This window comes from Macadamia integrifolia, chromosome 13, assembly GCF_013358625.1.
Source record: "Macadamia integrifolia cultivar HAES 741 chromosome 13, SCU_Mint_v3, whole genome shotgun sequence".
NCBI lineage: Eukaryota > Viridiplantae > Streptophyta > Magnoliopsida > Proteales > Proteaceae > Macadamia > Macadamia integrifolia.
The window spans coordinates 6,365,263-6,378,470 of NC_056569.1; the positions used below are offsets into that span (position 1 = coordinate 6,365,263).

Consider the following 13,208-nt stretch of genomic DNA (forward strand, 5'->3'; position numbering starts at 1 on the left):
CTGTGTCATTCTAGCTTAGATAGACTAGTACTATTAGAAAAAAAATGGTGAATCTTTGTTTCACTTCTCTGCATTTCTCCTACTAGAATATTTCCGGAACACCAAAGATCAAGGATAACTATAACCCAGCAACATGGATGTTAGAGGTCACATCTACATCTGCAGAGGCAAAAGTTGGTGTAGATTTTGCACAACTTTATAAGGAGTCTACTTTATATGAGTAAGTGTATCTGAGCATTAATTAATTCTGAACTTCCTAAGAAGGAGAAATCTAACACTGATAATATTATAGGATCGGTACCATAGGATTTTTCCATAAGATCTATTTATTACTGAACTTAGTTAATAATTTCCTACCTAGTAGATCTTTTCACAAAACTAGATGGTGTTAACAATCTATTATTTACATATTTTGGAATAATATTCAAGAATTTCACCCCCCCAACCCAAAGATTTGCAGCCCAAGCAAGTACATTTTAAAAAACTGAGTTATTATTTCCGGTTAAACCTAACTATTCATGTCAGAAGAATGAATGCATAACTAGAGTTGACAGAAAATAGTGAATCCAACCAAAGCATGTCCCATCAAATTTTACCCTGTGATATGGGTCATTTCCTCATAGACCTTAGTCTGGATGCTATGCTTTTCTTAGTGACCTAGTTATCCCAATTGATGCCCAAGTTCTTAACAAAGATTAAGACCAACAGATTGCTTCTCATAAAAGAGTCCATTGATTATATAATTAAGCTTATTTGTTTGGTACTTCGGTGTAATTTTGAGGCTGTTCTGATTTCTGAAGCCTTCTATTGGCTAAATTTTTGGGGGTTGGTAACATGTGTACCCATTCAATGAAATTCAGTTGTATTAAAAGTTGTATGACTCTCTTATATTCTTTCTTATGTTGGGGAAAAAAGCAATTGTGCTAGGCTTTGGTTTTGTGGTATTGACTATTCATGGTATACTGCCATCATATTTTTAAATAAGATACTAAACATTTCACTCTTCTGACTTTAGGGACAACAATGAGCTTGTAAAGAAATTGAGTGCTCCACCTCCTGCTTCAAAGGACTTGCATTCTCTAACCTGTTTTCCACAAAATGGTTGGGGACAATTCAAAGTGTGCTTGTGGAAACAAAAGTTGTCCTACTGGAGAACTCCTAGTTATAATTTAAGGCAATTCGGATTTATGTTTATTGCATCTCTGCTATTTGGAGCATTGTTTTGGAAGCAAGGGCAGAAGATGTAAGTCCATCATACTCAAGTGAAATTTGATATATTCTATAAGTTTATGAGAGGAGGAAAAAAGAAAGTGCATACCCAATGCAAAAGCTTCCTGCCATTGTAGGGTCTAGGGAGGGTCATAATGTACGCAGCCTTACCCCCGCTTCACAAAGAGGCTGGTAAAATAAATTGTTTATCAGAGCTTCTGTAGCGAACTTTGCACAACTGTAGCTGGCAAAGTTTTGCCATTTGATTGATTCCACCCAGAAGACCTTTAAGGAGGTTAACCCATGTATCCAATTCTATATTTCAAGCAGTTTGGTATCATATAAATAGTGTTCGGCTTGAATTAATGTTGGGTTCAGTATATAATTGCAAATATCAATCAGGAAAGTTACTGTCAAACGATGAATAATTCTCCACTTTTATGATTCATTTCAATTATCTGAGTTTCTTAAATAGTAACTACAAACTGGTTCATTTAAAAGTATTGAAACAAATTCCACTGGAAGCTATATTCTTACTTTTGCATCTATGCGTGTTAGTTTACTCTATAGAAAGAGCATCTTGACGAAACAAAATGGCCTGATCTAAAAATACTTTCAAATTTAGTTCTCAAGTATGAACGGTACCTAAGTTTTTTATTTGAAGTGATATCTAATGCTATATCAATTACTGACATAGTTCTATTTTTTTCTTTTTTCTCAGAAATACTGAGCAGGACTTGTTCAATATACTTGGTGGGATGTATGTTGCTGTGCTCCAGATCGGCATAAACAATTCCACATCAGTTGTGCGATTTATATCAATGGAGCGGACTGTTCTATGCAGGGAAAGAGCCGCTGGAATGTATTCTTCCTGGGCCTATTCATTTGCACAGGTCTGGACCACTCTCTTGAACTCCTTTTCTTGGCTCAACCTAGATTTTAACTTGTGTTGATATGAACGAAGAATTTTTTTGGTACAGCATCTGAGATACAGGTTCTTAGGATTTAGAGACAGAAAATTCATTTTATCAAGATTGATGATGTCGTATCCCATTCAGATCCCCGGATTGCAATCTTATAGGTTTGCAGTAAAATTTTTAAATTGCATGTGAATGGATGGATTGTTTGGTTGGTTATCTAGGTAATCTTGGCACCTGAAAGAAATTCATAGACAGGTGGGACAAGAAAAAGAAGTGATATGCTCACTACGAAGAAACAAATTCTCTAGCTCTTTCTCAATCCCATCTAGAATTTATATCCAAGGTACAGTCAATCCAAAATGTATTGGATCTTGGATTTGAAATACACAAAATACAAGATTGGGAAATTCCACACCAAATAGCACCTTCATCTGGTCAATAAAATCAAACTAATCAACTCATGTTGGAAATATCTTCTGCTGCTCGAGGGCATAATGTTGTGTTTTTTTTTTAGTAATTATGTGTTAGTTCATGTCTTTATCAATGTGAATCACTTATCACAATCAAAGTTTTTATTTTCTTTCTAGCCTTGTATCAATTTTAATGAAGAATTATTTGCTTCTTTTTTTTTTTTTTGGCTTTTTCTATATTTCATTAAACTTGATTAAATCTTTTATTTAGTAAGTGTTTTCCTAAGTGGGTTCTTGTAGAGAGCTTATCCAGATGGTCCACCTATTTCTACCATGTGGAATGGTGTTCAATCAATTCTGAATGTTGGATATGGAGGGATTGGTTAGGATTCGCCTTGTGTTAAATTTCAGACTCAAATTACATCAAATACCTGATGTTGAATGTCCATGCATCCTTATATTTGTCAACTGTCCATGTTTTCATGTCCAATCTCTCTAAAAAAAAGGCCGTTACCCAGTGCACAAAGGCTTCCCGCACTTAAGCAGGGTTCTGGGAGGGTATATAGGTAGACAATCTTATCCCTTTACGGAGAGGCTGGCTCCCAGGACTCGAACCCGCACCACTGCACGGGCGGAAAGACCCCTTTGCCATTGTCCAATCTCTCTGTAGTCCTGAATTATTTTAATCCTTTATTTTTCCACTTGGGCAAACTCCAATTGGACCAAAATTTGACTTGCGAGTGGGAGACAATGAGGTCCATTTGTCCAAAAAAGTTACAGTCCCATCTAACATGTCATGTGGCAGAATCAGGCCCGTCGCCGGCTAGAAATTTCACTCCCTTTTGATATTTCTAAACTTTTGCTGACTTTCTTAATCCATGTAAGATTCTTAATCAATGTTTTTTCGTAACCATTTCAGCTACCTAAAGAAAAAAACTTTATTTTTGTGTAGGTGGTGATTGAGCTTCCCTATATCTTCTCTCAAGTTTGTATGTTTGTGATCATCACATATCCCATGATTGGGTTCTACCCATCAGCTTATAAAATATTCTGCTACTTCTATGCCATGTTCTGTATCCTGCTCTCCTTCAATTACCTTGGGATGGTCCTTGTAGCTGTGACACCAAGCATCCATGTTGCTACCATAATGTCCTCGTGTTGTAACATAGTGATGAACCTTTTTGCTGGGTACTTGATACCCAGACCGGTAAGCCAATCGTCTTATTCCTATAATAAATTCCTTGAGATGTATTGAATTCCTCTAAATTTGTATGGGTTGGACTGGATATTGGATGAGACCTCAGTTTTATGTTGAACCAAATTTGGATTCTGATATATTTCTTTCTTACAGAAAATACCGAAATGGTGGCTTTGGTTGTCTTATTTAGTCCCAACATCCTGGACACTGAATGGTCTCACTTCATAGTATGGAGATGTAGAAGCAGAGATAATGGTGCTTGGTGAAACTCAAACAGTATCAACCTTCATTACTAATTACTTTGGATTTAGCTGTGACCGTTTGAACTTAATGGCTGTTCTTCTTCTTTTCTACCCTTTTGCCTTTGCATTTGTTTTTGCTTACTGTATAGGAAAATTGAATTTCCAGAAGAGATAATTGCTGTAGAACACTTAAGAAAGGGAATGCAATCATATACCATATTTCCATCAAACAGTTTGGTGGTCTCACTTTCCCTTGTTGACAAAAGATTAATTGTGATTTCAATTGAATTTTTAAATGAATAATATCCATGGTTTGAGAAATCAGATTGGAATCTGCGAATCTTAATTCTTATTCCCACCACTTCTCCAGTTCATACTTAATTTCTAGGGTTCAAAGTTTCTATCCCCCATTAATGACGTTGAAAATATTTCTCCCTACTGCAATCAAATGGTACCGATAGGATGACCCAAAAAAATCTTATCGCATGATCATATCACAGTGGAAAAGATATTTCCCTGCTCCACGGTCTCCTCTCCACTTCATTGGTAAAGGAAAACTTTTGCCTAATATTTTACAAAAAAAAAAAAATAATAATAATAATAATTAAATTACAGAAAAGGTTTTCCTTCACCTATAGACAATTCCTTCTCTAAAGAATAGATTTGTTGTTTGTATCATCTCTTGGTCGTATAGGTGAGTATCTAACACCTGTCTCACTTTCTACTATTACATGGGTGAAGAGAGGTAAATTTAGAAGTGAAAGGGACATGTATTGGATGCTCACCCATATGACTAGGTCATCATATGAGCAGTGGATCCAATCTCCCTTCTCCACCCAAGAGTGACCTTATGAATGAACATCATTACACTCCCACCCTTCCTATCCCTTTGATAGGGTTTAGTTCACGATATCAGAATTGTATCAGCAACGCTGATATGATACCTATATTGATATGGTATGGCTCTAATAAACCTGATCAAACATTTTGCCTCCCAAGATGCTGAAGATAATGATCTTCAGTCGCATGAAACAACGTGTGGTGCAGATCCAAGGGCTAGGAGCACCTTGGGTTGTGTGTCCATGCCTTAAGCTGCATGTCAGAGGGCACCCAACCCTTGGATCTATGATACACTATAGCGTGCTATAGAGGAACCCGATTCATTTGCTGATACCATTTTTTTACTATTTTGCCTTCCTAGGTTTTTATTCCACGGATATACTATCGGGTTGGAATAGGTATTGACCGCGAACTATCTGATCCCAATACCTTAACGTATTAATCGATCAATGCTTGAACCCGATATATTTAATAATGGACCGGAGGATCAATCTTAGGTTTCAACCAGTTGGTTTAGGTTAGGCCTACCGATGTCCCGGCTAATTTTTCACACCCGGTACCATAAATTACCCCTCATTTAATTAATGGGAAAATCAATCATGGTAGTTTTGGAACTGTAAATGGGGGGTATTTTGGTCTTTTCATATAATTGTATGGTTTTATCAAAATCAAGGCTTCTTTCTTTCTTTCATTTCGTTACAGTTTCAAAAGTGAAGAAAAGGGTCAAACCAGGGAGAGAGAGAGAGAGAGAGCGAGAGAGAGAGAGATGTCGTTTGATGCATTCAGCAACGATGGAGACGAAGGGGTGAGGAGCTCCACTCGCCCCTTCGACGACGATGGATACTTAGGCTACGATCCTCGTTTGCCGTCCCAGCGTTACGAATCTTACTCGAATTTCGCCGCAGAGGAAGAAGGCAAAGTGGAAGATGTAATCGACGATGAACCTCCACCTTCATCTGGTTATCATGAAGATTTCCCCGCCGAAGATGAGGTTTCAGTTCATCACGTCTCCCATTCTGTCGACGGTATTCCACCTTCTCCTGAAATCTATGGCTTCGATGTTCCGAATCCCGATTATTCGTCTTCTTCTCCATTCTCTGGAATGCCCCAATCGAATGGGAATGGGAAGCCTTACGACATTGGTGCTGACGACGATGGTTTATTCACATCCGACGGGCCCATGCTTCCTCCTCCGGAAGAGATGCAGGAGGAAGGAGCTGCTCTTCGCGAATGGCGCCGGTGAGGTTTCGAATTGTTTGATTCAATTTGTCTGCCGTTTGTCTTTAGATCTTAATTGTGCTGATCGTTGAAAATTCTGGGAATTGACTTGTTTATTGGATTTTTATTTCTCGATTTTGTTCTTTCTTGGTTATTGTCTTCATTTTGCTTACGTACACGGTCAGATCCATTCCTGTTTCTTTTATAATGATTTCTAGGTTTAGGTTTTCACGAATGCTGTTATTAGATTTTTCTTTTTGTGAATCCGGAGTCTTGATTGGTGGTACTAATTTTGGTGTTCTGTACTGTTAAATTGAATGCCTAAACCCCAGATTCCTCTATTTGAATGGTAAAGCGACTGTAGAAATTGAATAAGGACGGATATTTTAGTTAAAGGGTAAGCTTAGAAAGTCACTTCGTTGATAATTATCACAATGAGCAGATGCTTTAGTTATTCCAACCATATTCAGCTGATCTGTTACATGCTCTTACGTAAATATAGTATGTTCCTTAAAGGTGGACACTCAGCTGACTCTGTATTTTCATTTTCACTTACTTGAGTGGCCATGAGAATTTGTCGGTTTGAGAAGGGGGTTTTCTGAGGATAGATCTTGGTTGTTGGGTATGAGTGAGGTCTCATCTCATACCAGCAGCTTAATTATTCTTGTCTTAAGTATTGCAGTTCCGTTAAGACTATCAATGCAATGGAACCTAGCCCTGTCAGGTATAACATTCCTCTTTAGATTCTGTCTCAGAACCGTCCAAGATTAAAGGCATTCATTACCATTGGAGGGGTGGTCCTTCTCAAACCATTCCATCTCATCATGCAGTATTTTAGTTTGAATACCCGTTCATGATATCTATAATCAATGACAGGTTATGGAGTGGAGGTTAGGTTATGATTTAGCTAGATGATTAGGTTGTCAAGATTTATGATTGCATGAAGGCTTAATCAGTTGAAGAGAATTGTATTTATGGGTGATTGATAAATTCACTCAGAAGAAAACTTCCTGATCCACTAATAAGCGCTCACATACCAAATTTTTTTAAACAAAGCAATCAAGTTTGAAAGAGATGGATCCTGTGGGGATGGAGTTAGAAGAATCCCTAGATTGCATGAGACTCTTTCCTTTATCTAAAACCACCAATCAGTTAATAGAAACTTGCATAGATGTGTCATCATAGCATGGTGCGAATTGACAGCTGTGGTGAGGGTGTGAATTTTGGATTGGTCTCACCCTTATTGGAGTTGAGCTATTGGAGAATCTCACTATTGGCTATCATGGTGAAGATAAGCAAGAGAACACTCAAAGGGTAGTGTCAAAACAATAAATAAATGGAAACTTAAAATAGGATGGAAAAATTGTAATTGGAGTTTAACTATAAAACACTGGTTTGTAACATAAGGAGGGGGAGGGAGAATAACAAGGCAAATTGGTTCGAGCTCAATGAGGATTCCAACTGTGAAAGGGGGGGCATTGGGGCGTTGCAATTTAGATGAAGCCATTGATTCTAGGAGGCTGATCAATGCAAAGAGAGAATTCGTTTTGTGGTGTGAGCTCCACGTATGAGTTTATTTTTATTTTTTTATTTTTTCTTCTTTACCTACCAATCTCTCCTCTTCTCACTCTTTTTGGCGGAACTCTAGGTCAAGGGAGGGGCCGATTGAATTTGTAGAAAAAGAAAAAAATATAAGGTGGTAGGGAACGGTTATTGCTAAGAACTGATGGGATATGTGTTATGTGGGGATCAAAAGGATGGAGCGGGGTTGGGTTTTAATGGGAGTTGAAGGGATGGAGGGGTGATAACGCAATGTGGAGGGCCGGTTAAGAGACAGAAAGAATCTGAGAAGGTACTCAGAGTAGCAGGGGTAAAAGGAGAGAGGCACACAACCACACACTCACTTTGTGCAATCAACCAACAATTTCTATATTCAAATCACAGTGTCCATCATGGGGTACATGCAAGTATTTGATATCATTCTCTATATTAATATTCACATTGGGCTTAAAACATTAATTCAATAATAACAACAATTACTACTCAGCCTTTTCCCACCTAAATGGAATTGGCTACGTTGATTTGCCAAAGTATAAGATACAAGGAAAAAAGAAAGAAAAAGGGGAAAGACAAAGAAAAGAAACACAACAATGCAGCATCTATGGACATCCCACCTAAATGCGGTCAGCAACATGGATCGCCCTCCAAACAACTATGTTGGTGTTATACTAGGATCCAGACTTAGCCTGTACATGTCTTTCCCTACTGATTCATCAATGGTCATTTTAGGCCTACCTTTAGCTCTTTTACCTTCTTCCAAATGGATCTCATCACTCCTTATTGGAGTATCCCAAGGCCTCCGTTGAACATGGCCATACCACCTTAAGCTGCATTCTCGGAGCTTATCCTGAATTGGGGCTACTCACAAATCAGCTCTTTCCCTATCATTCCTCACTCTATCTCTCCTAGTTTTGCTGCACATCCATCTTTACATCCTCATATGTGCTACATCAGTTTATCTATGTTATGCTTTTTGACTGCCCAATACTCCGCGTCCATGCAAGTTGCAACTTAGCCGGTCTTACGACAATCTTGTAGAATTTTCCTTTAAAATAGAGGATTACATCTATTACAAAACACTCCAGATGCACCTCTCCACTTCATCCATCTTGCTGTAATTCTTTGAGAAACATTATCATCTATTTAACTTTCCTTGTTTATGGTTGACCCCAAATATCTAAAATAGTCGTTTTGCTGAATCTCTCTCTCCTCAAGTTACACCACTTTAGTATCAGTCCTTGAGTGGCTAAAGTTACATACCATATACTCCATATTTGTTCTACTTATCTTAAGACCCCTCTTGATTCCAAGATAGATCTCCATAACTCCAACTTATCGTTAATCCCTGCCATTGTCTCATCCACTAAAACGTATCATTGGGAAAAAGCATACAACACGGAACCTCCCCTTGAATGTTGTTGAAACATTCATTCAATGCTTGTGAATATCCATGTCCATGGCCATGCTGATAAAGTAAAACCAATATAACATTAGAGAGAGAGAGAGATGGTTACTAAGGTGAGGATGTGGGAGGTTCCATCCCACCCCATTGGCTCAGAGAATCTTTTCCCTTTACTTTTTTATCCAAAGCGAATAACAAAAGAAGGAAATAATAATAATAATATGTTATCTACCAACTTCTCAGTTTTTTTGAAGAATCCCAATACTCATTTAATTACCTTCCTTGTATGTTTTTGTTCTGTTCACCTAGACCCACATTATCAATTAGATGTTTATATCTTTGCATGCATATCCATTAATGGTGGTTGACTTTGTGTATCAATTGGTACCAGCCAAAATGCCATTCATCTCGAGGAGAAGGAGAAGAGGGAGAAGGAGATGCGGACCCAGATTATCAAGGAAGCTGAAGATTATAAGCAAGCTTTCTATGAGAAAAGGATACTTAACTGTGAGACCAACAAAGCTAATAATAGAGAAAGAGAGAAGGTAGAACTGCTGAAGGAATTCCTCCCATATTATATCTGTTTTTTTGGAATCCACATTCATTTTATTACGATGACTATGTGTGTTTGGACAGCTTTACTTGTCTAATCAAGAGAAGTTCCACAAAGAAGCGGACAAGCAGTACTGGAAAGCAATAGCAGAGCTCATCCCTTACGAGGTCCCCAATATTGAGAAGAGGAGAGGAAAGAAAGAGCAAGAAAAGAAACCATCAATTGTTGTCATCCAAGGTCCAAAGCCTGGGAAGCCCACTGATCTTTCAAGGATGCGGCAGATACTCTTGAAGCTGAAGCACGCACCTCCACCTCACATGATACCTCCCCCACCTGCACCTGCAAAGGACGGTAAGGAAGCCAAGGATGGCAAGGATGGTAAGGAAGTCAAGGATGGGAAGGATGTCAAAGGTGGAAAGGATGCTTCACCAACAGCGGTGAAAGCAGCAGGAGGAGACACACCTGCTGCTAAAGACATTGCCATTAATGGTGTCCCAGACTCGTCCACTCAGGAGGCTCCTGCTGCAATGGAGGACCACCCTGCTACAGAGCCCGAGCCAGCCTCCCATGCATGATTGTGATAGCATAATGGAACTATTACCAGAGGTTGATTGATGCATTAATGTAATCTTCTTTTTTTTTTTCTTTTTTCAATGCAGATAATCAAACAGGTGGTTTCAACCCTGGATGGTTCATATGATTGGTATTGTACTTGGTTAGGTCCTTTGAAGTTTGGCAACCCACAGGCTTTACGAGTGTACCACGCTGGTACCTTCTTTTGAAAGGGTTTTTCTTGATTGAAGAATGCATTTATAATCAGATTGGCAATGTTCACAATGACTAGTTCATTTTTGGTGAGAACAGTTTGAATTGGAAACACAAGTTTGGGTAACATTGAAGATTTTACATTTTGTTTGGAGATGCCTATCGGGTGTTAATTCATGCAGGGCCTACCAAGAAATCCACATGAATTGGGTTTAGTTGTCTTCTATGTGAACAATTTCAAGCTCGTAATTATCCATCTTTAAGTGTTAATTTACTAGTGCACTATGGTTTTCCATTATGGTTTTATGCGTTCCTGTAACCATTCAGCCATTTGAAGAATGAATTCATTAACACAGGAATGATTACACTAAATATGGAAGGCATGGATTTTTTTTTCTTTTTCCCCTCTCTCTCTCTCCTTGGGGTGCAAATGTGACAGTGCCAATGAGATTAAACTTGTTAGACATATTGTGTACATCAACAACTAGTTCTAATTTAAATTTTACTCCAATTTGAATTCCACCCATATCAATATAATGCCTTGAAAATTATAAGAAAAAAAAAAATCAATTCTATGTGAAACTATTTGAAGAACAAGGCTTGTTAAAAGTACAAGGTAACAAATATATAATCAATACCATTTATCAGAACACGAGTCATGACACAACGTTATAGCCATTCTCTCGGTATTGTTACTAGGATGACCTCTCTCATCTAGTTTTATTATGAAAAGTCAGAACCTAAATTCTGATTTTCCATACTCCAAACCCAACATTGCAGTGGGAATGCTTGTGACATGCTCATCCACAGAAAAGACTAGGCATTTAGGACAACTCGAGTCATTTTCATCAGAATCCAATTCAGATCTTGCTAGGTGCCATTCCTCAGCCCCATTTTGTCTCCTTGGTGATGAGATTGAAGCATCATCTTGAGAATGGAGTCTTTCTCAAGTTCATCTACTTTACTCCTGTCATGGACATCTGGCATAGCAGCAATTGAGAACCTTTTCAACATTCATTTGCTATATCAGAAGAACAGCAGAGATAACAGGCTCCATTGTAACGTTCCATCTAGACAAAACCTGCAAGAGGAGGATATTTTTGCTTTGTGCATAAATCAACAAAAAAGAATGTAGAAGGAGAATAATAATTTAGTTTCTCTCCAGGATACTTCTAAGAACATACAGATATTAGAACACCATAACTGCTTTACAATTGCTTCATGACCTTTCCTTTTGTAACATTCAGTGACACTTATATCATCATTTGTGATGGCATCACATAATTCAACGTCTAGTTTCCAGCTTCAAGCAAACATGCAAAGCAACAGTTACAACAAATATATCAGAAAATAGAAGCCCAAATATTCTCCAAGGTATAACTCATGCTGTAAAGATTAAATGCAAGAGAAAATACCTTTTTTGTATAAAAATGGGCTTTCATACTCTCTTTTCGCAAGGCTCAAGATACATCAACCTATATAATCAATCATTTTAAACCTTAAATATATTTGAATAAGTATGATCAGAAATAATGTGTTAATACTGCTATAAAGGAAATCGAAAGAATCATCAATTGTGGACAAAGAAATCAGTAATTAGTTGAATAGTTTAGCTTCCAGCAAGTTTAGACAAGCTGTCTGTCCAGAATGATCTGTGAAATCCAATATCTGGTAGAAAGCACAAGTACACAACGACCTTATCTTATTTGAACAAGAAGTTTCTCTTTGCAGGCCCCATTAAAATTAATCTTTCAGCCATGTGATGTAAGAGAAGTACAGACCCAGAAAGATAAAGGGAGGCTAAAGCCGTGTAACTAGGGTCCCGCATATATAAGCTGGTACCCAACTAGCAGAACCAAATCTTCAAGTTCACTAGCCGTTAGGCCTTTATCTTTATATCTTGCCAGCAGTATCAATATCCTGAAGCCCAAATGAATATAATTGGGAAGAAATGGAAAAAGGCACATCATTACAAAAGAGGTGATAAATAAATAAATAAATAAAGAAGGGGAATTCAGATGATTAAAAACTGTAATTGATCACCAGATGCATAAAAAGAGAGAGAGAGAGAGAGAGAGAGAGAGAGAGAGAGAGAGAGAGAGAGAGAGAGAGTAGGAAGCCTACATCTAGTGGGAATCAAAGCACCATACCTTAAGCTCTTCCCCTACATCATAGAGTACAAAATTTGTGTCCGGAATATACCCTTCTTCCTTCATTCTAATCGACAGGTTCTCCAGAAATTCATGGATTTCCTCAGTTTGGGGGTGTGTTTCATCTCCCACCAAGAATACATGGACCTTTCCTTTGATCTCAATCCTACTTGAACCTGGTAATTTAACCAGCCTTCTGTCATCCAGTCTTTCTGATCTTCTCCACTTCATCTCACATGCCATTGGTAGCACAGATGTTGGCCAATGTGACATAGGTCACCGCATTCTCAGGCTCTATTTCAAACAATGCTTCTGCGGCCCGTTTTGCCAGTAAGGTTTGCATGAATTCTACAACCACCAAGTAATGACGCCCATAAGAACTTATCAGGCTTCATTGGCATTTTATCAATAATCTCTTCAGCTTCCTCAAATCGGCCAGAACGACCAAGGAGATCAACTATGCAAGCATAATGATCAGTAGTGTATGTCAACCCATGTTTCTCTTTAATTGAAAGGAAATACTCAAAGCCTTTATCAACTAATCCAGCATGGGTACATGCAGAAAGGACCCCACCAAATGCAACATGATCAGGCTCAGTACCTGATTTGAGTAGCAATTCAAAGTACTGAACTGCCTCCTCAGGTTGACCATTGTGTGCATAACCAACAATCATGGAGGTCCAGGAGACCAGATCTGGTTGAGGCGTTGTTCTGAAAACTTTTTGTGCACTATCAATGTTT

General features: G+C 38.2%; 1 protein-coding gene and 2 pseudogenes across 1 annotated transcript; 2 read left to right on the forward strand and 1 right to left on the reverse strand.

The window, feature by feature from the left end:
* The window catches only part of LOC122059715, a 19,246-nt pseudogene extending 15,037 nt beyond the window's left edge, over nucleotides 1-4,209 (forward strand).
* A 1,306-nt stretch (nucleotides 4,210-5,515) lies between these two features.
* LOC122059713 (clathrin light chain 1-like) lies at nucleotides 5,516-10,389 on the forward strand. Its single transcript, XM_042622713.1, has 3 exons — nucleotides 5,516-6,058; nucleotides 9,391-9,544; nucleotides 9,636-10,389. Exons 1-3 carry the CDS (start codon nucleotides 5,586-5,588, stop codon nucleotides 10,125-10,127), a joined length of 1,119 nt encoding a protein of 372 aa, XP_042478647.1. The 5' UTR covers nucleotides 5,516-5,585; the 3' UTR covers nucleotides 10,128-10,389.
* Nucleotides 10,390-10,865: 476 nt separating this feature from the next.
* The window catches only part of LOC122059712, a 3,162-nt pseudogene continuing 819 nt past the window's right edge, over nucleotides 10,866-13,208 (reverse strand).

Coding starts and splice junctions, on each gene's coding strand:
- LOC122059713 (XM_042622713.1), top strand. CDS start 5,586: ATGTCGTTTGATGCATTCAGCAACGATGGAGACGAAGGGGTGAGGAGC. Junction 6,059..9,390: donor GCTCTTCGCGAATGGCGCCG/GTGAGGTTTCGA, acceptor AATTGGTACCAG/CCAAAATGCCATTCATCTCG. Junction 9,545..9,635: donor ATAATAGAGAAAGAGAGAAG/GTAGAACTGCTG, acceptor GTGTTTGGACAG/CTTTACTTGTCTAATCAAGA.